Source organism: Typha latifolia, chromosome 1, assembly GCF_019914945.1.
Source record: "Typha latifolia isolate L0001 chromosome 1, TyphaL0001v2, whole genome shotgun sequence".
NCBI lineage: Eukaryota > Viridiplantae > Streptophyta > Magnoliopsida > Poales > Typhaceae > Typha > Typha latifolia.
The window spans coordinates 5,360,271-5,385,473 of NC_133086.1; the positions used below are offsets into that span (position 1 = coordinate 5,360,271).

General features: G+C 34.6%; 2 protein-coding genes across 10 annotated transcripts; one reads left to right on the forward strand and one right to left on the reverse strand.

The window, feature by feature from the left end:
• Positions 1-581: 581 nt before the first annotated feature.
• Positions 582-21,322, reverse strand: LOC140800242 (uncharacterized). 8 transcript variants are annotated; one of them, XM_073154948.1, is made up of 14 exons: positions 21,145-21,322; positions 19,166-19,303; positions 18,633-18,714; positions 16,650-16,726; positions 12,009-12,115; positions 9,388-9,517; positions 9,149-9,265; positions 8,993-9,075; positions 8,547-8,613; positions 6,632-6,710; positions 6,445-6,473; positions 4,373-4,516; positions 2,467-2,534; positions 582-1,408 (listed from the first exon to the last, which is right to left on the reverse strand). In XM_073154948.1, exons 1-13 carry the CDS (start codon positions 21,262-21,264, stop codon positions 2,499-2,501), a joined length of 1,209 nt encoding a protein of 402 aa, XP_073011049.1. In that variant the 5' UTR covers positions 21,265-21,322; the 3' UTR covers positions 582-1,408; positions 2,467-2,498. The 8 variants fall into 8 exon arrangements, with proteins under 8 accessions (XP_073011049.1, XP_073011040.1, XP_073011022.1 ...); XM_073154939.1 differs by having other exon boundaries at positions 582-1,287; positions 6,445-6,536; positions 21,145-21,321; XM_073154921.1 differs by having other exon boundaries at positions 6,445-6,536; positions 21,145-21,321.
• A 540-nt stretch (positions 21,323-21,862) lies between these two features.
• On the forward strand, positions 21,863-24,247 carry LOC140780640 (GDSL esterase/lipase EXL3-like). Of its 2 annotated transcripts, none has more exons than XM_073126319.1 (5): positions 21,863-22,217; positions 22,436-22,566; positions 22,692-22,925; positions 23,598-23,853; positions 23,931-24,247. In XM_073126319.1, exons 1-5 carry the CDS (start codon positions 21,911-21,913, stop codon positions 24,122-24,124), a joined length of 1,122 nt encoding a protein of 373 aa, XP_072982420.1. In that variant the 5' UTR covers positions 21,863-21,910; the 3' UTR covers positions 24,125-24,247. The 2 variants fall into 2 exon arrangements, with proteins under 2 accessions (XP_072982420.1, XP_072982423.1); XM_073126322.1 differs by having other exon boundaries at positions 21,907-22,213; positions 22,444-22,566.
• The last annotated feature ends 956 nt before the right edge of the window (positions 24,248-25,203 follow it).

A 25,203-nucleotide genomic window follows, 5' to 3' on the forward strand; every position in this document is an offset into this window, starting at 1 on the left:
TTAATCAATACTTTTATTTAATTTTAAAACATTAAATTAATTAATATTATATATATATATATATTTTTTAACTTGTCTTTTAATAATTAAGATAAAAATTATCTGACGATAAAGACCCTGAACTGATCATCGATATTTTTAAAAATACTAATCAGTAAATTAGACCCTATTTGATAATAAAATTACATAGTGTATCTATTTTAGTAAAAAATATATATATATAATGGGTCTAATTTTGGTCAAAAACTCCACAAAACAACTCAACTTTGAAGTCTTTCTCTCTCTAGACATATTTATATACACGATTTTGAGAAGCGAAGTCTGATGCCCATGTTCTCAGCCGTTATCGATGCAGTAGTTAAGACGATAATAAAGTAAAGTAAAATAAAATAAAAGCACCCAAAGCATGATATACAGACATATGTAACATGAAAGACAGCAGAGTATTGACAAAGGCAAATCTTTTTTGAGTTGCAGGTTCGCCTATTTGCTTTTAAACAAAAAGAGCCCATACAAAAATAGAAGCTTTCAAGCATAGACACTCGTTTCTTAAGCTTGGAAGGCATGAGTCAAAGATTCAATGGGGACAATACAGCTTTTTCGTTTGATAGCTACATAATTTCATGAAAAGTACATTAGCTTGAGAAGAAGGGGGCAAAGAGGGTGTTGTCACATTATCCGAGAATTTATAAATCAGCAAATGAGTAAGCATTTTTAAAGAAAAAATTAATCAGAAAGTTGGGGTTCTTTTTAACCCCCTTCATGCATAGCACCACAGGAAAGTGTATATTTCTCTGAACCAGAAGGACAGAATTGTTTAAACTGGACGCTACCTCGCATGGCTTCTTGGATCTTTAAATGAGAGGCTAACAAAAGTTCAAAGACAATCAAAAACGATTATGGAACTAGCTTCACGACAAGGTATGCATTGCAACGACACTATTTAGATGATGTTTTACGAATACTGCATATACCGAGGAACATATGCAAAAATTTCATCTTAGGCTACATTAATATTGAAATTGATCGACAAGGCAAACCTGACGTTCCCCAGATTAATCCCATGTGTCAGAAGATGATCAATAGAATTACCAGAGTTTGACATGTCTTTACCTTCTCCGTGAGTAGTCTCTTTGCCAGGGCTATTTCGGAACTCACTTTTTTTTTATAGCAAATATATATGAGTACATTACAATCCCTTCCTTAGTATCGCTGATGCTTCATCTTGCACAAACTATGAACTGCAGACAGGAAGTTGCTTGATGAATCTCCTTCTGTAATTAAGCACTATCAAGTGCTGGTGTCCATTAGCATTTGACCTCAATCAATCATAAGTATACAGGCACAATCCAATGGAGTGGAGTGTGCACTCTGTACAGTGAATTGAAAGTAATAATAAGCCACTTTTCTGCATGACAACAGATAGGGGCATAAGAGAGCAACAAGATCCAGCAAAGGAGCTAGCAGGGGGTGAAGGAAAAGGAACAAAAGGTAAATAGAGGGGGCAGGAATAGTCAATATGTGAACTACCCGAAAATTAGTACTCACTAGAATGCCCCTAATTAGAAAAAAAAAAGAGAATTATCTAGGGGGGCACGTAAGTTGAATGGAAGCAGTTTAAAGGTTGCACATTCAACCAGTTGAGTCTTTCCCCATAACACCTGTGAATAAGTTGAATCTACTTGAATTTCTCAGGCAAAACTAGATTGTGGACTACTTATAGACCATTAGAAGTGAATCTCAAATTTCTAAATCAGATGTTGTATAAGACAGAGATCTATTTGATCCGTCTGAGTATGGTTGCATGTCAGGAGAAATAAGCGAGATTTTAGCTTTTCAAGTTTCCTACTAATATCTCACAATCCTTGGCTAAATTCTCCTTTGGCCCAATAATTAATTCAAAAGGAGGTAGTCCTTCCATTACAAGCTTTTTGTTAAACCCGTTACAAGTTTAGCAATCTAATATTTTTAGCCATATAGGTCTCCTAAACATGTCTATGATGTAGAACAAAAGTCTATGATGCAAAACAACACAAGCAACTCCACCAAACCAGACAACGAATGCCTTATTTGCAAGCTCGGAGCGAGCACAATTAAGTAAAGCCAAATTGGTCACTCTGACACCAATAATTGGACAAATAAAGCCAAATAATAACCCAGAAGGCCAGAACTGATATGTCAAGTTGAATCCAGATGACTTAAATGCTTAAACCCAACCCTTTTCTTCATATGAATCCTTCAATCTTGATATATAATTCCATGTGACTTCCAGCAATAGGTACTGATGGACAATCATGAAATAATAAAAACAAATTTAGCCATTTTAAAAATAGGTTTAACAATAAACGAACTACATACTCCTAGCAGCATACTGTAATGGCTTTTTCATTAAAAGATATGCTCACACTTAGTAGGAAGTTATAGAACTTGCATAAGAAAGATAATGAGTCTGGAATTATGAATTACCTTTCTAAATAAAAAATCGGCATTCATGTTTGTCAATTTTTTAGAAAGATTGAGACAATCCAATGAACCTGTAATAATAGCACAAAGAAAGAGTCAAGATTCTGGAATAACTTCTGTGCAACTATAAAAGTGAACAATGAGTCTTGCTGTACTACAATAGTACATGTAATCAAATTTTTTGTGGTCTAATGACCACAAATTTGATCACTGCAGAAAGTGACCTCTCATAGGCTAACCCATGTAGGCGCTGCACATGGCCTAATAGGGTCTTTCTTCCATGATTTACTTCAAGATCTTTAATTTCTCTTTGTTTGCAACTTGCTTTATATACATTTATCGAGTACATATGCACCCACAAATGTGTCCACATAACTTATATGTTATGCAGATCCTTGTTTATTGTGACAGCCTTTTAGACCAAATTTAGTTAATATATTTCAAATTTGTCACTATATAGGCATGCTTGTATGCAACTACGCATATATACCACATATGTGATAGCATACTATATGCATGTTAAAGTACATTTAAGTACGGCATATAGAATTTTTTCTTTATTTCTTTCCTTAACCAACTTTCAGCAATTGCTTTTATCTGCTACATTTTGAGATGAAACTATGACAGCTAAAAGCCTAAAACTGCACAGATTATAAAGATATTAAGTGACACAAAGCAAAAAAGAAAAAATCAAAAGAAACCAAGTATAAATATTAAGCTACTAAATTAGATGAAAGAGCTCAATGAAGTTGACAATATGATTTGATGCAAATATCATATGCGACATACAAGTATTGACTATTCATAGCTGTTAATTCGCCAATTATCTTAAAAGCTTAAGTTGTTAAAGAGCGATAGTTTTTATATTTTATATTCTACCACTTCCCAATATTTATATCCTAGCAATAGCAAATTCAAAGATAGCCTAGACTCTTACTTGTGAAATAAATTAAATAAATAACAGTCAAGTACATAAAAGTATACATATATAAGCAACACTATTTATATCTTTTCATTGATATGCGATCAGAAGCCTGCCAATGTATAAACCATTATGACTTATAAGATTATCCTGGATTTAGCAAAAGAAATCTCCAATATTGTGTTTCTACGAAAATTATTATTGGTAAAGAGGTCCCGGCAACTCACCTGGTTTTATTAAGAGTCTATTAGGACATGACCTCCCTTACCCACTGAGAGATCATACAGGGAAGAAAAACTTTACAAACAACATGGACTTCATGGGATCAAGGAAAAAAGATCTTGCAATTTCAGAACATACAGAGACATGGAATTTATCCATCAGTTGGGAGTTTGAATTCTAGAATAGAAAATCGAGGATGGATTTATCATTTAACAGTTCCCTCCCTCCACCCATTTATCATGTTCACTTATGTATGAGAAGCTAGGATCCAAGCAGCCTCTAAGATTTCATCTTTTTCTCATATTATGTTTTTCTTTTTCATTTTTTCCAAGATGAAGTAGTAATATGTACTATCTTTGCCAGATCAGAGATAGTAATCCGATCAATAAGCTTTCTGAAATCATATGGAATGTAACAAACCAACTACATAAGAGAAAGACATTAGTATAATGAGATACTGAATGCATCTTTAAAGTATTGGCAGTTTTGCTGGATGCCGATGTCCTTTGATATTGGTTAGAAGAGTGAAATAGATGAGATGATAATAAAGTGTAAACTAGATGTTCCCAAAGTTGCAAAGTACAAAAGATAAACTGCACCCTGTTTTTTTTCCCTAGGTGAAGTTTTGAAGCAGTTGAAACTTGAAACTAAGAACTTCCTTCTCTCACCTTCCAACAATCTATAAAGCAAGTTCAATAAAAAATACACCAAAATAGTACCAGGGCTTAAAGGTTCATCGAAAAGAAAAATATGAGTGGGGCTTACAATGTTATTTTTTGGGTTTTTCCAGTAGAACCCTTGTATCAAAATCACAACTATATTAGATGGCACGAGAACAAAGATACTAAGAGAATGCTTCCCCATCCACTCGAACACAAAAGTCATACACCTGTGACCACAAATATCTACCTGTAGAAGCAACAAATACATGGTAACTGCATTATCCAATACACAGAAGAGAAAAGCACGAGAAGAAACAATAAGACTCCATAGTAAATTGCTCCAAGTTAAATTTTACAGTGAAGCCTTCACTAAAATATGAGCAATCATATCAGAATGTGATTTTCATATCATATGAAGTTCATAACTGCGAGAGGCAAGTTCACAAATAAAGTTATAATGTCTGTCCAACTGCTGAAATATAATCACTAAAGGTAATTGGTGTAAGAAGACGAAGATAGGCATTAAATCTACAGTTAGAGAAGGTTGTAACTATAACTTTAGACATGCAAAAGGTTTCGCCTTATTAACTTCTGAATGCTTTCTCTGTACCATAAAATATCTTTTTATTAGCACATGCAAATATGTCAGAGTAAGATAAGCATAAGCAGGTTTCAATAAGTCAGCATCGGAAGTTCATAACACTAGATGTGAATGAATCCATTAATGGTTATCTGTATCTGTATTATCTATGCTTCATGGTACAAGAATGGCAACATACCATACTGTTAAGAGCTCCAACAAAAAACCATGCAGCTTTCAGCCACAAAATAAAGGGAAGTTTTTCCATTTAGCACACTGCCATATATGTTCTTCTGTTTACATCCTGTCTTTTGAATTTTTTCATTTGAACTCTGAATTTTTCACTTACAGAAAACACCCTACTCAAGACAGCTGCAAGGGTCCTTCAGATTGTTTTATGTTAATTAACAAAAGTTGTATGAGTTGAATTAAAATATTGAAAAACAGGCCTGAAACATTCAACAACAAACACATAAAGCAAGCAGCAAAATGAGAAAATTGAATGTATCTAAGTAGTAATAGGATCCACAACAACATGCTTAAAAGGACAATGAGTTCTGAAGTGGTGCAGGTCAAAAATCACCTAGCCCTAGGGATATGCACAAAAACATGGTGATGAATAGTTGTCTGCAATTTCTGAAGAAATGCTTCATCACAAAGCCACTATTAGCTCTTCAAAAGTCCAGGTCCTATTTATTTTGTCAAGTTCCCTAAAATGTGTATGAAATTTACTATGGCAAGCATAAGCAAGATTTTAATTGTTAGCACATGGCCAGAAAGTTGAAAGATATAGTAAACAAGAAAATTGATACCTTCTGAAACAAATATTTGGTGCTGCATCACAGGGTTAAGGGATTAACCAGTTATTTGCTTAAGTGCTAGCTAAAGTAATCTTACAATTAGAATGAGAGTTGGCTCATGAAGATGACACGGACATGAACACAAGCTGTATTTATCAGAAAGAAACAAATCCAAACGAAACATCAACTCAAATACAACAAGGATATCTACAAACTCAATAACACAAGATGCTAGGGACAACTAAGTGACTTTCCATTCAACACAATTCTCATGTTTCTTATATAATTTAGATTTCCATTTTCAATTCACCTTTCTAACTTCAGGGACCTAATGTGATACTAGGCCATAATTCAGGGATGGAAGTGCATTTTTAGCTTTCTATTTAACATAAAGCATCGGTCTTTCACAACTAGTTACTTCTACTATGCAAGATCATTGGCACCACAAAAGTATCCCGTAACATTATTCAGAAGTCAATTAATCCAATTAGCCCTCCTTTTAGCACAGCAGGACGGACCTGCTCTACTAGTTAATTTTCTGAGATTATTAAACTTAAAGACAAAGGCATATCTGTATATAAGAGCATGCCTTTCTGATATATTGTCTATGCAGTATGTAGTGCCCCAAATATTTTAAAAATCAATATACTTCAGCCAATGCATTTTCTTGGAACATATAAACATGTGTTATGAATATGAGGCCAAGCATCAAAATTCCAAGCATCAAGAATGAACTTTACTTCCTAGATGATAAAACCTTAAGCTTCAACTTGTCAAATGAAGGTCTGACCTTACCAGTAAATAAAGAGCAGAAAAAGTGAATCCTGCTGCAGCTGTTGTTAGTAACATATAGCTAGTTGTATACAGTGATTTGTTGAGAGGAATACCTATAAATAGAGGGGCATGTTTCAGTCCAGTAAGCATGAGAAGAGAAACCAAGAATTCTGAGTTATCTGATTGAAAGGCTAAGTTCAGTACATACCTATAAAGGTTAGAAGCAACCCAAGTGCAAAAATTGACAGTGAAAGCCATAACCAGTGAAGAAGACGATCTTTGTGATCCTAGGAAAGATCAACAGAATAAAAAACAAAAGGATGTATCAGAAAGAGCAAACAAGCTTTTCTACTAAAGAAGTGAAGTTAATGAATACACTGAATGAGGAACAATAGATCGAAAGGAACATCATGAAGAATAGGAATAAACAGATATATGGTCAGAAGATCACATAATCAATGTAACAGTATACATTGAATATCACATTCCACACTGTTATAATACTACAGAAAGAGGACCAATGTCTTATTCGAAACTAAATTGCTATTGACAAACAGGGCATCATATGTTACTAAATTATCTATGAACAGTTTGGTAAGTAGAATGATAAGGAAAAGGACAAAAATATGACTAGAAAGCTATTGGAAGTATGGAATGCACAATTTTGAAGTTCCAGCATGCACCTGACACATGCTCGGGATAGATCTACGTTCTGCATATAGAGATAGGCAAGTATAGATTGGTAGGACAAGACAGGTAAATAGTTTGAAGAAACTAAGTAGCCAACAAAGTTAAAAGTGTTTCAGGCCAGTTAAAATTGAGCATGTCCACATCCTCTATCAGACCAGAAGAATTGTTGACCCAAGAAAGATTAATCTGTCTGCAAATTAAGATCATACAAGAAAGTGACTTTTTATTTAATATTATTTTAATGAAAAATTACTATTTTAATACTGGGTTCAAACTATTCTGCATCTCTGCACACACCAACCCTAACCCGTCCAACTTAACCAACCAACCCGGAACATTCAGCATCTTTTCTCCCCTTTTGTTCCCCACTCTCTGATTTTTCTTCCTCCACTCTTCTTAGCCCTTACTCTCCACAAGGTTGAGAAAATGAAATGCCTTTTCCTACCGTATTCTCACAATATTGATTCTCCTACAAGGTCTTCCCCACTCCAGAACAAGCTCTCCACAACCCTTTCAGGTATTTACACTTCCATTTGACTATTTTATTGAGAGTATAGGGGCTAAGACTTCAAATTTTACAGAAGAAAATCTTATGTAGGCACTCATTACTCTTTAACCTCATTCCTAATCTTTTACCTTTTCTTTGTATATTATTCCCTAATATTCAAAAAATTAAAAGTGGACTTCTTATTGAGTCATTGATATATGAGTCTAGAATCGGGAATGAGATCATTTAGAGTTAAGGCATACTCTAGTTAAAGCATCACTGTAACCTTTTCACAATAGGCAGAAATCATGCATTACATATTGATTAGAAATAAACATGGAATATAACTAGAGCAGCAAATACTATTCTTTCTCTCTCTAAATTTGAGTTTTAGGACTCTGATCTATCAATATGTTCACATAAGCTAATCCACTATCCTATTCTCCCATGATGCATTAAAAGTAGATATATCCTCCTTGAGCCAACCACGGTTTGCACACTTAATTTGACTGGCTAGCAAGATAGTAAATCACACACATCCTTATAGATAATCTTATAGAAGAAATTTTGGACCGCATTATTTGGACTATTCCTTAAGGTGTAGAGTGAACGCTATTACTAAGCATAACAATAATGCTAGTAATATACATAGGCACATGCATATGGAATTAAGTGGTGATTTGGAAAGAAACCAAGTGTTAATTTATAATTAAGAGGGATACGGGGTTAGAAATGTTGCTTGACAAGTAGCAAAGGGTTCAAGCATGTAGGCATTACAAGATACTACTGGCTAATTGCTAGCAAACTGCTAATGTTGTCTTATAATAGATTCTGACAAGCAAAACAAATGCACATCATTGAACCAAAATGAAGCTTTGACAATATCTCCCCAAATATGACTTAAAGGGGTTGTAAACTTACAATTATGTCAAACTTCATCTCATACCTCATATTGAACAAGAATGTGGCCATATTGAAGCCCAATTATGCAAGTTGCAGCTGCCATCAGGGAGCTGAAAATAAAAGACTTAACTGTAAAGGAAGCAAAAAGGAAAAGAACTAGGTACCTATTATACTTGGGAAAAACAAATAGAAGTATGGTAAAGGATGTGAACATCATATGGTAGGTGTCTCTATGTGAAGAAAAAAAAGTATTAATTAGTCCAACAGTATCTAATTACATATACACCACTGCATAAGCAAGCAGCACTGCACAATATCAGTGGGGAAATTCTGTAACCGGAATCATTTTCTTCAATGGGTGAATTGGACCAGTGTATTGCCAAATAACATCAAATTATTACATTAATCTACAGATCTGACTTTGGGTCAGTGAGAGGGAGTATATATGAATGCATAATTTGGACTTATAAAATGAGCAGAACTATTTACCCGAGAATTCCTTCAGGATCAAATGGAGCTTGGCACCATGAAGGTGTATCCAAAACTTGCCCATCCTTGGAAGCTGTACATTCCTATGTTTTAGGACATTTGTCAATATACATGGCAAAAGATATCAATTTAATAGCAACATATTCTCCAGCAAACCTTCAAGTTCTTATACACAGGTTTCATATATAGGTGCTCAATGCCAAGGACACAGCGATCGATCATTCCAACAGAATTACATGCTGGTCCAAGATCACCTCGCACTCCACACTTCACCTAAAAATAGAAGGCATAAACAGATAAAGCTAACAATGGTGATCAAATGCCATATAGCAAGACCCTAAACCCTAAACCCTAAAGATTGTGCAAGATATCAAGATAATATTGAGATAACTTACATTTTTAGGCATGTAAGTGTCGTCTGCATAAGAATTCAAAGACGTTTTCTGCAATTTGAATTGCCAGTCTGGAACATACAAGCCATACAACAACCCCAAGTATAGGGCAGATAGCAAAAGTACAATAATCCTAAAAGGAAGACATGAAGAAGAGCAAAATCATTCTCAATGAACAAGAGGATGGATTAAACATTCAAAAACTTCATTTCGAAGGATAGCACGTAAATTTTGTTTAGAAGAAGATCACAGAAGATTATTATCACTGTCACACAAATACCAAAAGATATTCCAAGTAGTTCAGTGCATTTTATTTTACACTAGCCTTGTTTATGCTATTGTATCACTTCATAAATCTTTCTACGAATTGTTCATAGGATAACTTGGTATTAATAACTAAACTTCCAGGTCTTCATATCAAGATTTATAATACATAAAGGCAGTACATTACAAGGATTCTCGTGTCAATGGCACAATGCCACGAAGTGTGATGGTTAGCTGCAAGCATAGGACGAATATACTCATGCCAAATAATCTATATGAAATAGGTTGAAGCAGATCGAGCTAAGCACATGCAATCTATGAGGTGCACAGCTGGCACAGGGATGCATCATGCATGTACTGACATGGACATTATCTAGATATTTTCCATCATTTGGCTGATTTACGGTTACTATGGTACCTTCATTGACTTATTTGTGAAGGAAAGAGATTGTTGTATTCAACGATGGCCGTGCCGGTGGTGGCAGGGCACTCGGCACGGAGTGTGCCAGTGGCACACCCCAATGTTGAGCCGTGGTGATATGGAGTCCATTTTTTATAACTTTTTTCTATATTCATCAATCATCATTAATTAACTTTAATGTTATTTTTGTGCTGACAAATAAAGTCATCACTATCAATATGATTGAATATTACCGATAGTATTCAACACACTATTTTCGTGTTATTTTTATGTTGACAAATACAGTCTTTGATCCTCCCTGTCATTCTGCGACTTTATATTCAACCAAATATTATTTTTAATTATTAAGTAGTTATCAATTAGCATTATGTGTTTAATTATATTATGAAGTGTTCAAATATATTATTGTTAAATAATATTTAAATTTGACTATTGCTATATCTTTAATAAAATATATCATCTATAAAAATTATCTAAAAATTAAAGACTGTAAAGTAGGTTTTAATACATATAATCAAAACAAAAAGATAAAGATTAACGTGCCGAAAACTCAAAAATGTTTTTAAATATCATAAACTTTTTATCATGACTATGTTAAAAGTGTGTCAGTGGTACGTACCGTGCCGATGATGGCACATTGTTACTTGCATTTTGTATTTGTTCATACTTCATTGTTCAAAGTTGCAACAAAATAACCGCCTAATAGTACAAAATGTTACAAGTTGATAAAATATAGTCAAACGACTCAAACCTAGCAAGTGTAAACCAAGGTTCGAGAAATTGGGATTGGCCTTCCGAAAAAATAATACATATCGGCCAGATCAACCGTATCAATTGCCTAGAATTACGTAAATGCTAAATATTATTTAAAAATACATGAAAACTTCTAATGATTTAGAAAAAAAAATTACAAAAAATAAGAAAATAAAGAAAGAAAAACTATGGTGCAATGAAAGCTGAAAAAAAGAGATTAGAAAAAAAGTGAGTGGAAGAAAACCAAACAAAGAAATAAAAACCACGGTGCAGTAAAAAAGAAAAAGAAGAAGAAAAGAAAAGAAGGAGAAAGTGAAAAAAATGAAAAAAAACTGAGAGAGAAATAAAGAAAAAAATTAAGAAATTATATATCGGAGTTAGATCTGCGTCGTCGGAGTTCGCCGGAACTAGATCTCTCTGTAAGAGAAACAATGATTATATTATAAGGAGAGAAAGAAAGTGAGAAGAAAGAGTAAAAGAGAGAAAGAGAGAGTTCGGATTGGGCCTGGATCGGGATCGACTAATCTGGTGAACTATGATCTAAACACAATCTATGAAAAAGTTTTAATGTGAAACATTTCATAACAGTCAAACTCACTCCCTCACTCTTCTATGTTCTAAACAAATATGATATAAAAATCTGGGTTCAAGACCAAAAATAGCAAAAACAGCATGGACCTAACCTAGACCTGTAGATAAATAACATAAAATTAGATATAACTTAAATATTAATCCCAAATTTAGGGAGATAACACAAGAAAATTGCTCAAGTACCTAGAGTAAGGTACGTTCAGACTTTCTGAGGTCTACAGAGCTAGAGCTTGACTTGGAGGAGGAATTTCACATCTTTCCAAATATTAAATTTATAAATAGTTGACTACAAATATTTTTAAGTCAAGTTTGAGTTAAATGATGGCCTTTTGCAACCTTGCCCCTGAACATTTAAAATATAGAGAATTAAAGTTTGCCATTTGCCTATCTGGCCAGATTTTGACCAATGCATCAATCACATAAACAAGCTATTTCTTTTTTACTAGGTACTACAAATAGGAGATACTCAGAGCTACATCAGCTGCAGTATTTGGGCCCGGTATCATGCTGCAATGCTGAATTAATCAATAAATGCAAAGCATCTAAATTGCAAATCATATAGCACTTAATTAAGACTGTACTATCAATGTCATACCAGTGCAGATAGTACTTCTTCAAAACTCCGGTGTGCAAATCCTTTGTCTTTATGTTTGAAACCCATATTTCACATAAAGCAGCAATAATGTAGCCAATAGCTATCCTCTATCATGACAAATTGAATGTGTAAGAATGTGACTCCATATGCAGTAAAAGGAACTAAAGAAAACGAATCCGAAAGAGTAAGATAAGAGAGAACAATGAATATTAACTTTTATGTCACATTTGGAACCTACATGTTCATAGTAGAGATAAGATGCATACTTTGAAATAATGAGAAGGTCTTGGAACTGAAAATAAGATAACTACCAAGATGGCAAGATTCGAAGCTAGGACCTCCTGTTTTAGATGATGCAAAATATAGACTGCTCGAAAAAGCTAAGCTATTAGGGGAATTAGAGTCTTTGTCTAAAAAATGCGTTAGAGAAATGGGTGGTGTAGAACCTTTCAACCAAGGTTTTGAGTATCGGGATCAGCCATCCGGAAAAACGATACATATTGATTGTATTAGCCGCCCTTATCGGATCGGACTATGTTTTAATTACAAAAAATTCTAAATATTATTTAAAAATACAAAAAAAGTTCTAAAAATTTAGAAAAAATGACAAGAAAATAAGAAACCAAAAAGTTACTCACATATGAAGCTTAAAAACTTTAACAATATATTAACTTACTTAAAATTCAAAACTTTAATGAACAATGAGCCGACTCTCGTAAATTTTGGAGATTTTCATCATTATAATCACCATAAATTTGTAAATAATAATGCTTAGAATTTGGTGCTCCAGAAAGTGATTCCATTGTACTAGTCATGTTGTATGGATCTTATTATGTGACTTATATTTGATGATGATAAAAATCACTATGTGAATCTAACCAGCGTATGGATCTTGTGACGGCCCTAAACAATAAATACTCAATGCACCATAATCATAGAAAGTAATATTCTCATAACAATGTCGCTGATATGTATATATATCTTCAATTTCTTTGTCTTCAATCCCTGTGCCTTCTAAACTTTCATCAGCAAATGTAGATACGATGATCTCACCATCAAATATATCATTAGAATTATCAAGATTATTATTAGTACTAGTAGATGTACTATCTCTTGCTGTCGAATGACATCTAACTATGAGATTTTCTCTAACATCTAATAATCCATCCTCTACTTCTCCAATCAATGTAGTCAAGGAATCTTCTTTATCAAAAACATGATTTAAATAAATCAGCTGATCATTTTCCGTCTTCCTTCTTAAATTTATGTCACTTAACCTTATATTATAATGACAGAAAACTAACTTCTCCAATTTTTTCATTATTAATTAGTTGCGTGTTTTAGTGTAGATTAAGAAGAAAGTAATCGAATTTCTTTTACACTGTGATGAAGATACAATTTGACTTAAAATATTTTTTACTATTGGTGTCAAATTTAGTGTCTCCTCCCATCCATAAATAAACTACTATTCAACTTGAGTTTTATGAGATATAGCTGCAGTAACTTTAGCAGTATTTAATTACTCAGCTCTCAATCTATATTTCTCCATCTAAAATCAGAAATATATTATTGTATATATTTAATAAAAAATCGATTATATCTAAAGTTAAAACTTAAAATAAATAATAATAAAATTATTTAATTAAATTATAACTCACTTCTTTATCTCAAAGGATTTGTTTATGAATGTCAGGCTCTAGCCTACTGATTACCTTTCCTAACTCCCAATTAGACTTCAGCGCCATTATTGACATTTGTTAAAAATTCAAATATTAGATTAAGAAAATACTTTGTAGAAATTCTAAATGTAAAATTTGTAAGCATTCAAAATTTTTAAATATTCATAAATAAAAGTAAATTAGTAAATTAAAAGCATGTCCTACCAACAACATGTATACCTCCGTCATCCATTCCATCTGGAATCAATTGTCTTCCACCACTTCTTATAACTTTTTCCAATATTTTTCTTGATTGATTTTTTTGTTATGTCTATTGTTTCATATAAAAAACTCATCTTAGATTTGTCATTACTATCTACAAGTCATAATACCTTAACAAGAGGCTTAAATACAGTTGTGACAATAGTAATACTATCTCAAAATGCATTTTTGAAAATCATATTCTTTAAATTTTCACCTAGAGTTTTATATTTAGATTTTGTATTCTTAATTTTTATAAACCACTCCACATAATATCATCCTTGTATTGCATGATGCTCTTCAATGCTAAAAATTGAGTGGCAAATCTAGTGAGGTCGAGTCTGATGATCTCCCTACCACTAGTAATATGCTTAAATAAATATAGAACTCAATCATGATTATATATAAAATTTGTCAACATCTGACATTTATGTATGACCATATTAATTTCAGACTCTTTTACAATATCATCTAATATGAAATTAATATAATGTGCAACACATGACATCCAATATAAATGAGATTTTTTTTATCATAAGTAAATTTTCAACAGTTTTATAATTAGCCTAATTATCGTTAACCACTTAGACTACTCTATTTTCACTTATTTTTTTGTACCACCTCATTCATCAACTAATAAATATAATCTGCACTTTTAAAATAAGTAGTAGCATCCACAGACTTCAGAAATATTGTTTCTATGCCCGAGTACACTAAAAAATTAATTATATTTCTTTTGTTTTATGTACTCTACCCATCATGCACCAGTGTACAATCAAATTTATCCCAATACTATTTAAATGTTTTAATATAAATACGAAGCTCATTTACTTCTGAGTCAAAATATTTAATAACAATATCATTTGAACTATGAGGTAGAACATCAAACCCTACTGATTATATAGCATCTATCATTATAACGTGATAATAAGGACTATCAGCTACATTAAAAAAATTATGATTGTAAAAGAAAAATTTATCGATAGCCCTACTAATGTGCTTCTTTGCATTTATAATTCTTTTGAAAGTTATCTTGATAGAAGCCTGTGTACGATCTCTTTTTTTTAAGATATGTATCTATTGATCTAATATTTTCAGACTCCACTATAACACTAGGATTCCTAGGGGTAGAACTGCTACCCTCATATTCTCTTTCTCCTTGTATATAAATTGATCTAGATTTCTAAAAAATTTCACCACTACTTCTTCTCGTCTTTTTCTCCTCTCTATATATATTTTTGCTCTCTTTCATTACCCTCCTCATCTATCTCTCTTCATCATCCTCCCCATTCTGCTCACTGCTATCATTATTAATATGTACAGGGTAATGCATCAATTCTTCACAACCATTAGCTTTCTCTCTTGTGTAGATTGTTTATCCTTCTTTTTGCCTATTAGATGAGCGAGCATTTATTTTCTAACTTCCACGACCACTTGAGTGCAAGCAGTTATATTTCTCTATCTTTCAGACAAATGTTCTTTCAAACGGCTGACACCCTCACTCATTTCCTTTCCACACCAGTTGCATTTAACACATTTTTTATCTTGCCCATTAGTGCTGCATTGTTGTCACCCAATGTCGGTATCATATGACTTCTCCATTGGAGCTATTTCAAATCTCACTATTTTTTTACTGTAATTTCAAATTTCATTGTAAGTAAACATAAATAAAAATCAAAATAAAATATAAAAAAATAAAACCCTACCTCTCAATTTTTCTAATTTTTTTTCTTCTCTATTTCTCCCCCGTTCCCTCTCTCTCAAATTCTTTATTGCCGAAAACTCAAAACTAATAATTCAAATTTTTTTAATTTTTTCCCATTTCTTCTCTCCCTTTGTAGGTGTACTATCTCTCTTCTTCCCTCTTCCTGTTACTGCTGCATCCATCTCTCTCTTCCTTTCTATCTTTCTTTTTCTCTCTCTCCCCCCTCTCTCTGTATTTGAAAAATTGAAAAAAACTCATCCAAGGCCACTAAAGGTCGAAGTTGTCGAATTTTGGTCGGAGAATGTCACCGGAGGTCGAGGTTGCTGGAGATCTACTTGGTCGCCAGTGGTGAAAACTTGGAAGAGGTGAGAAAGAAGAGAAAAGAGAAAAAGAGAGACAAGAGAGAGAGAGAGAGAGAGTGACAAGGCTGGGTTGGGAGAGTGGGGACATCAATTATAACCCAACCAAAACCAGCCAATGAGCTGGTTTCAGCCAGGATTAGGATCGACCGAAACTGAAAACCGTGCTTTCAACAAGATTGTGCTTTTTCCGAAGTTAGGCACACATAGTGGCAAGAGAGTAAGAAAAGACATGGCAAGAGAAGACCTACCAAGCCAAAAGAAAGGCCTTCGAGATAGGCTTGACCTTTAGAGGAAGTCTACCTTCAATATCTCTTTTAAAAGAACTCCCCCTAAGAAAAGGTTGATAAGGCTCGTCACTTAGCACCATGGTGAGGTAACTAATGTCTAGGAAATAGCCCCACCAGTAATTGGGGGTAATATTATGCACAACTTGCCCTTCCAAGATTAAGATTAGAGTCTCGTGCACTAGAATGCCCATTTCTGTTTTATTAGAAAAGGGGAACTGTACTTTTAACTTTCTTTATTCTAATTAGAAACATTAATGGATCTATTCAAGATGATGGCAATGAAAATGATGACTAGCATATCACATGTAAAACTGAAGGACATTTAAATATTAAATATTTACTAGCTGTTTACTGTGTATCTGAAGTACCTGTAGAATACCAAGCCAACGTATTTTCTCAAGATCTACACCAAAAGTCAAGGAATTTATGCCATGAAAGTAACCACCTGAAGAATGTGACCTTGATTATTTTCGGCATGATCAAAATAGGGAAATATGTCAATTTTAGTGCTCTTAATATGAATCATGGCCATAAGTATACCAGAAAAAAAAGGAAACATTCTCCACTTGTAGAAACAAAAGAAACCAAAATGATTTAAATAGAAGGTTTTGCCAAAATCAATGTAAGTTGTGCATGCCTATGATATATTCGAAAATCAGATATCAAAATAGACAGAAACTCAAACTACGCAACCCCAAAACAAGAAGGTTATAGAGTGGTGTTTGCTCATGTCAAAATATAAAATATAAAAAACAGTATTATCTAGCAGCTTATCTTTTTAGAGAAGTTGGTGAGTTAATATGGTATCAGAGCAGAGGCCTTGAGTTCGAATCTTACCAGACACATCTATTATTTAAAATATAGAACCTCCACTCATTTGAATCAACTCTACTTCATGGGCTCAACAAAATGTCTCGGCCCAAAAATAAGGCTGAATGTTAGAATATACAATATTAAAACCACAGTTCTCTAACAGCTTAAACTTTTAGAGTTGTTAATGAGTTAACAACTCAAATCGATGATTTTCAGGCCAAAATGGATAGGCTTGGATTGAAACTCAAAAATTCAGTAAGCATATGCAAATATATTTGGGCTCCATTAACATTTGAATATTAAATCTCAGGATTGAATTAGGTTGGTTTAGGTTGATCTCAATCCTAAGCAAGCCAGCCAAATGGTCATTCAAAGGAATGACCAGTGGATTGAGCTGTCAAATTTTGGTTGGGCACAACTATGTTAAGCCCTTCAATTACTTACGGAAGCCAAAAAAAGTAAGTATCATAAAGTCCAAAATGCAGGACAAGAAACTCTGCAATTACCAAAATGTATATACTACCCAATTGGAAGCAACTAAGATGTCTTATCTTTAGAAATGACATAGCAAGAAGATTGAATATTGTGGAGTTGTGAGACCTATGTCTGTATAAAATAAACTGATCACTGTGGTTAATTTTGGGCAAATTTGATCGACCTCATACAGGTTCGTTCATCACTAACTGATTTAGCGTGAACTCCTACAAGTTTATGTTCCCACTTAAAGTTTTTTATTTTCCTCCAAATTTACCATTAATATAATAAAGGTATTAGATCATTGTGTACGCCATTCAAGTAAATATATTTTGTTATTGCAACTCTAATCTTGAAGTTGTCCTCACAAGACACAACCTAACAATGCCAATTTTTCAATAAGAAGAATGACATAATGGCACATAACTATGTAATCAGGTTAAACCCCTTATTACTTTGTCTTCTGAAACAATAAATATTGACTAGACTTTGTTCAGTAGCTCTAACCAGTTTCTCTGAGTGTATATGTTACTGAATACGTTGTTGTAATTGACTATTATATGGCAACTTCCACATCAAAGCCTGTTCATCCTTTTCCTCCTTTTCCTCTTTCTATGTAATGAGGAACTGTTGGATGCTTGATCCCCTGCTCAGGAGCAAAAACTGTATCTGTTCAAATTTGATAACTCAACCAACCAACTGATGATATAGATTCAAGAAAACCGCTCTCTGATGCTGCATTACTCAAGTTCTGGAACCAATTTCTACAGGGTCAGGATCATGCTGACAGCAAAGCGCAGAATAAAGTTACTTCTTCCAGAAGCTTTCTCAACATAAAGAATAAGGATTGTTCTTTAGCTTATACATATTATTGGAAAAAAAAATGTTGATGTTTTGGTACTTACAAGTCAAACAAGAAAATACAATGGTATGATAAAGAATAGGCACATGCTGACATGCAATTTCCCAAGAAGCTTGAAAACTAGAATAATGTACAATTACAATTATGTCTCTGTAGAAACTAAGTGAACAAATAAATATTTTGTTATGTTAGAGCTTAATACCTTGAAGAAGAATGCCAAGCATAAAGAGCTTTACTGCCCTCAAAATTGCCTTATGAGTTGCTTGAAGCTTATTAGAATTTTTCTGAAAGCAAGTAGAAAAGATTCTTTCAGCCATTGCATGTTTAATATTTTAATGCGAGATCATGAGATCGCTAAATATGGTTTTGAAGTTCATGAAAAACATACAGATATAGCAACTCATGACACTGATAAGTGCTAAAAAGGAATTGCTTTATAAAAGGAAAAGAATGAAGGGAAACAGTTTTTTTTCCAGAAAAGAAGAAAATAAAGTTTTTGCAAGCACTTTGAATCTTAAGTGATTGTGACCATTTACATGTTTATTAACACATTTAAGAGGTACCTTTTAAACAAGGGACATAAAGCTACAAGAAAAAAGAAGAAAGAGGAAGATTGATGCAACAATGTCAGATTGCGAAGAGTGGCACAATAGAAAGAGCATAGCTGACAAATATCATCAGAGAGATAGCTATAGATTATACGATGAAATTAAACATAAGTGACATTTTAGGTACCTTGTAAACTAATGAAAGAGAAACTCCAGCAATAAAAAGAAAAAATGGCATCACAAAATCTGCCAACTGCACACCATTCCATGGTGAGTGAGAAACAACTGGAAGTACAGATCCAGCATAATCGACGAATATCATAAGCTGCAATGCATAAACTTGTCAATAATCATTATCATCAACCAGCCTTCAACTTTAATACACATATGATCAGGTTTTAAATGTACTCTACATTAACAATTAATAGATTTCATATAGATTGGCAAGTCATAGTTCTCATATAGATTGTGCAAAAGTATCCAACCTTACTTTATGCTTGTCAATAATCAAATCATTTTACACATTACCTAAAATTGTTCTAAATGGTATGTTCAAAAAGAGGCCAGACATGAAAAAACTTGTCAATAGCTGCATTGCAAGATAATACATGTAACAACAAAAAGTAAACCATCATTGAGGTATCTGAAGTCTTTAATGGATCTTATAACACTGGAATTGTCTAGCCAGAATTGTGTACCGATATGCTTACCTACGATAAAAGGAATATCACTAACTAACGAATTCATCTCATGCAATACAATGTTATATCATGTAAAATTTAAACTGATGCAAGGGTTTTCTAATTTTCGGATAAGTCAGTATTATCAACATACATCAGAACATAAAGTACCTAATGTGACAAATGACTTAAATGAAAAAAAAAAAACAATGGTAATCAGAAGAATTATGAAGAAGGGTGAATTCACTTTCTGCAGCATGGAAACTGTTATGCTCTGATACCAATTTGTTGTGTTAGCGATCCAAAAAAGTGGAGGGCAACGGAAACGATTCCCAAACACCCACAAACAAATCCAATGAGATAGCAAAAAATTAGGGTAAATCAAATATTAGCAAAGCTAATATCAATACTAAATGCAAAATCTATAATCAAAATGCTAGATATAGAGATCTTCTAATACCTAATCAAATCACAAATAATGATTCCAAAATAAATGCAAACCACAAAGAAAAGAAAACGGGAGACGAGATTTACGTGGTTCGGCGATGTGCCTACATCCACGGGCGATGCAAAACTTCAATCCACTAATCGAATGCAAATAGAGATACAAAAACAAAGGATTTTCCCTCTCCAATCTCTCACAAATACAATAGAGAAGTGCTCTCTTATAGAGCCTTCTCCTCATGCAAAAGTCTCTTACATTTTCTTTCTTGCAACTTGCTCTCAAACCAAATCCTAAAACCCAACTTATTTATTTATAGGGTTTGATTTGAAGGTAAAGAAAAAAAAAAAACTACGGGTTGTTTAAACGGCGTTCGAACGCTCGTGCACTGCTGATAACACATTCTGTATGCCGTTCGAACGGGTGAATGATGTTCAAACACTCGTGCACCACTACAAATACGTTCTACAAACTATTCCAACGGGTGGACGGCGTTTTGAACGTCGGTGCACTGATGGTAACCCATTCGAACGCCTTTCGAACACTGGCCCCTTCTAAACTCTCGGTTATTCGAACATCCGAACATCTTTCAAACGTCTCCATATCGTTCGAACGGCTGGACGTCGTTCGAACGCCATTTTCAACAGAAACTTCATTCTCATGAGAAAATAAGTTATGCACATGGCAAGCATGGTCCATTTACGACTAGATAACCAGTAAAAAACTGGTGCCTACTGGAGGATGGAGAGGTCTATCTAATATCTACTCTTATCAATTTTCAAGTTCATAGGATATAAGGTAGGGATTTAACTAAATTTAGGATGGCTGATGTGCGAAATATGCTTCCAGAATAAAATCTAATCAACTTGAGGATTGAAGTAAACACTAATCAACTTGCGATTTAAGTTGCAACATTGCTCCCACAGTACGGGTTGACTTCAAGAACAAGAACACCAGAGCTCAAATCGCAAACCGAAGACTTCTATCATCGGGATCATAACCAGTTCAATAAACCATGACGATGAAGATGGAGAGACAGCTTACGGCGATGGAGAGGCCTCGGAAGACGTCGAGAGAGCGGAGCCGCAGTCTTCCCGTGGGCTGGGGGTTTGGCCGTTCATCATCTTCTCCACTGCCTCCGCTAAGAGGGACGTAGTCCGCCATTGTTGCGCTCTCGAATTTGGGCAAGACGACGACGAAAGCGGAGTAAAGATGCTGCTTGCTTTAGACGCCTTAATTTGTGGAGTGAGGATGTGGTCGCGTACTTCGCGGTATACCTACTCGCGCTGCTCCGCCATCGAATACCTTGGCTGTCAAAATTATACGTAGACCGTAGTCCGTTTGACTTGACGAAGCTCCGAATCCACCAGCACAGGCACAGACTGGCAGGTATTTGAATCCGAATCCATATATATATATATATATGTCGGATTTTTCACGTCTTGAGATTGGATCCGGTTAAAAAGCTGCGATCATCTTTATCATCTCTACCTGACAGTCTTATGATGATACATCATGGCATCATGTGATCATTTCCTCTGGTTAACAACTAAATGGTTAATAACCCACCATGCGTTCCATATTCTAATGCCAATTTAAATTGAACCAAGAGATCCAACCAATCTAAATAAACACAAGTTTGATGCAGGCCTCCAGGAGAGCTCTCGTGTCTCCAAAACAAAACACTAACATGTGGATGAATTATTGCTCGCAGTACTGTTCACCCACATGATTAAGGAACTATTGTCCTTTTTCTATGATTGGTCTAGCTCCTTTTACCTCTCACGTCTCTCAGTTACAGTAGTTGTCAATGAAGAAAGAAGAAAGGAATGCAATGATGAATGTCAGGACGAGAAGTGGCGCCTTGTCTTCGCGCATTGCAGTGACTTTGTTTTTGCTCAGTTTCTTTCAGCCGTTACTAGCCGGCGGCGGTAGTAATAGAACGCGGCCGGTAGTTCCAGCGGTGCTCGTGTTTGGCGACTCCATCGTGGACACGGGCAATAACAATGCAATCCTTACCCTCATCAAATGCAATTTCCCTCCTTACGGAAAGGATTTTGTGGACCAGCAGCCCACTGGGAGGTTCTCTAATGGAAGAATTCCCCCAGATTTTGTAGGTAACTCTCTGTTTGTTTATCTAAACAAGGATGTGCCATTCAATGCAGACCTGTTAACTAACTAGATCTTGAATCTTCTGCTAAGCAAATATGAAATTGGTCATAAGTTGTAAAGAAAACAAAGAAATGATGTTGTGCGTATGTTGTGCATGTATATAAGTCGATACTTGATGTCGCAGTTAAATTACGTATTAATCAGCTAAACGAAGCATTTGCAGCTTCACAGATTGGTATAAAGGAAGTGGTGCCATCTTATCTTGGAACTGACCTCACACCTGAAGACATCCTTACTGGAGTAACCTTTGCTTCAGGCGGCACAGGTTATGACCCCCTTACCCCGGTCCTGGCGGTACCATCTCCAATCTCTTAGTTGTTATTGATTTTGTCTTGTGTCATACTCTGTTGTTTTCTCTCTTTTCTCAATTACAAACATATATATATATATATATATATATATATTTTATTTTTTTTCAGTCGGTTCTTTCGATGTCGGATCAGCTGGATCTGTTCAAAGAATACAAAGACAAACTTACTGAGATCGCAGGAGAGGAGAAAACTGCGACTATCGTAGCTGAAAGCCTATTCATAGTGTGTGCTGGAAGTGATGACATTGCAAATAATTACTTTATCACAGAGGTTAGAAGGCTACAGTATGATATTGAATCATATGCGGACTTCATAATCCAGCAGGCTTCTGATTTTATTGAGGTGAGGTTTTATTTCAAAACAGTCAATCAAGCAAATGGTTATCTGTGAATTTGTTACTTTTGGAATCGCATTCTTGTCTTCTAAGTAATTGGAAGTAAGCACAACAAAGCGATGGCTTTATGGATACTTTGGTATTCAGAAGTATGCAGGTGCTTTGAAGTTTTAGAGAACCACAAAAACAGTAGCACACAATGCATTGACTACTCTCTAAGGTACAACAAGTATTACTTGGATTTCATGGACTTCAGTTACTATATAGAGTAACTTATATAGCGAATGGAGATTTATAGAAAACATTAGGGATGCAATTACCCTTTGTGAAATTTTGGCTAGATACGCAAATACTGATTTCTAAATATGATGTTTCAATTAAATACAGTTTAGTTGAAAAGGTCTAACAGATCCTGTTCAGAAGTATTATATCCAAACTGTTTTAATACACAATGACAATAGTCTTGCTTACAATTCCTGCAAGAGTGTTGTTCAGAAGTTTCAGTGTGTTCAAGTAATGGTTACGACTAAGATCACTTGATTTGCCAAGATTACTTGAGATAATATAAGATCTCTTGATCATAGTGTTGTACTGTGAGTTCTTATACTCGTCATAGGCATTGTATTCATCTTTTATTTCCTTTAATCAAATACTCATCCATCTTTCCTGGAGTCTTCTAGCAATTATTCCAACTAGGTGCACGAAAGATTGCAGTTGTGGGAATTCCACCCCTAGGATGTTTACCATCACAAAGAATTCTCGCTGGTGAATTCCAAAAGGACTGCGATCCTTCTCGCAACCAAGCAGCATTATTGTTTAACTCCAAGCTAAGGAAACAGGTCCAAAGATTTCATGAAGAATTAGGATGCACGAAGATCGGCTACGTCGATATATATGACATCTTTCTCGATCTTATTCAGCATCCCCAGAATTACGGTAAACTAAATCTATCAAATTCTTCTCCCCTTCACACTTTAAAATGTCAGTGGTGATGCTTGGATTCCTTTTTGCAGGGTTTGAGGAGTCATCTAAGGGATGTTGTGGCACTGGCAACTTTGAGGTTTCAATTTTGTGCAATAGCCTGACAGCATCAACCTGCGAAGATGACACCAAGTATGTATTCTGGGACAGCTTTCACCCAACAGAGAAGGCCTATGAAGTGATGGTTGAATACCTTTTCCATACATATGTTGAGAAATTGTTGTGAGAATGGCATAACACTAATCAATTTGTCATGTTTTGTTTTCAAAATTTCACACTTTCATGACATATCTACTTCGCTGGGTAGATCCGTTGCCAAATCAATCTGACCGGCCGCTAAATTTTTTTCTGTCTTATTTTTGTCATATATATCCATATTCCATTGTTTTTCTGGTGAATCAGGATGCAAACTATCTGAACATAAGAAGGACTGCTGGATTTGACTTCTAACTAGGATTGATTTCTAACTAGATTTTGTCTGAGTTTGACTGCAAAGAGTTATTGCAGATGTTATTACTCAGTATCCTGTGAGGCTTTGACTTTTTTTGAGAATAATATCCTATGCCTTGCCCCCGAGTAGCCATTTCTTAGTGCATACCAGGGGAAAAGGAATCAAGCCACATCTCTTTTAACTAGAGACAAGTAATAAAGTCCTGCTATATGTCTCTCACAGTCTCCCATCCTTCTGAAAAGTAGATTTGTATCCGAATATGAACAGCTCTGTATATTGTCGCCTCTCTACGAATTCGTAGGACGTGTCCATATAATTGCATTATGCAAGATATTTATGGTTAACTTAGAGGAACTCTCCACATATCTATGAAGTGATCTAAGGTGTATGTGAATGGTAAAACAAGATTTCTCAATGAACATTACAAGGGCTACAAGACATAAATTGATATCAACAATATCTATAATGCCAATAGTCCTGGGTTGACTAGAGGGATGCTCTTGCTCCATTCAGCTTTATTAGTGTAAGTTTATAATTTAAGTCAAGTGCTACCATCTCTTGTTACCACTTCTTTCCTAGCCTCTCAAGATGATTTTGCCTTCAACAAAATCATACACAGAACTCCAAAGACTCAGAAAAGATAGAAAGTTGATTGCAACTGTGATACATGTCTGTATCATTGTAGTGTCTTTCTATTCTCATAGCTTGATTTCAGGTTTGCAACTAAACACGCTTGCGGCAATGTGGACGCCATTCTTTTCAGCTATTCAATACACTCAATACTGAAGTCACTTCTTGGCTTCTGATCCTTCTTGAGGCTAACTCACTCAGTGTTGGTGCACATGAAAGAGAAG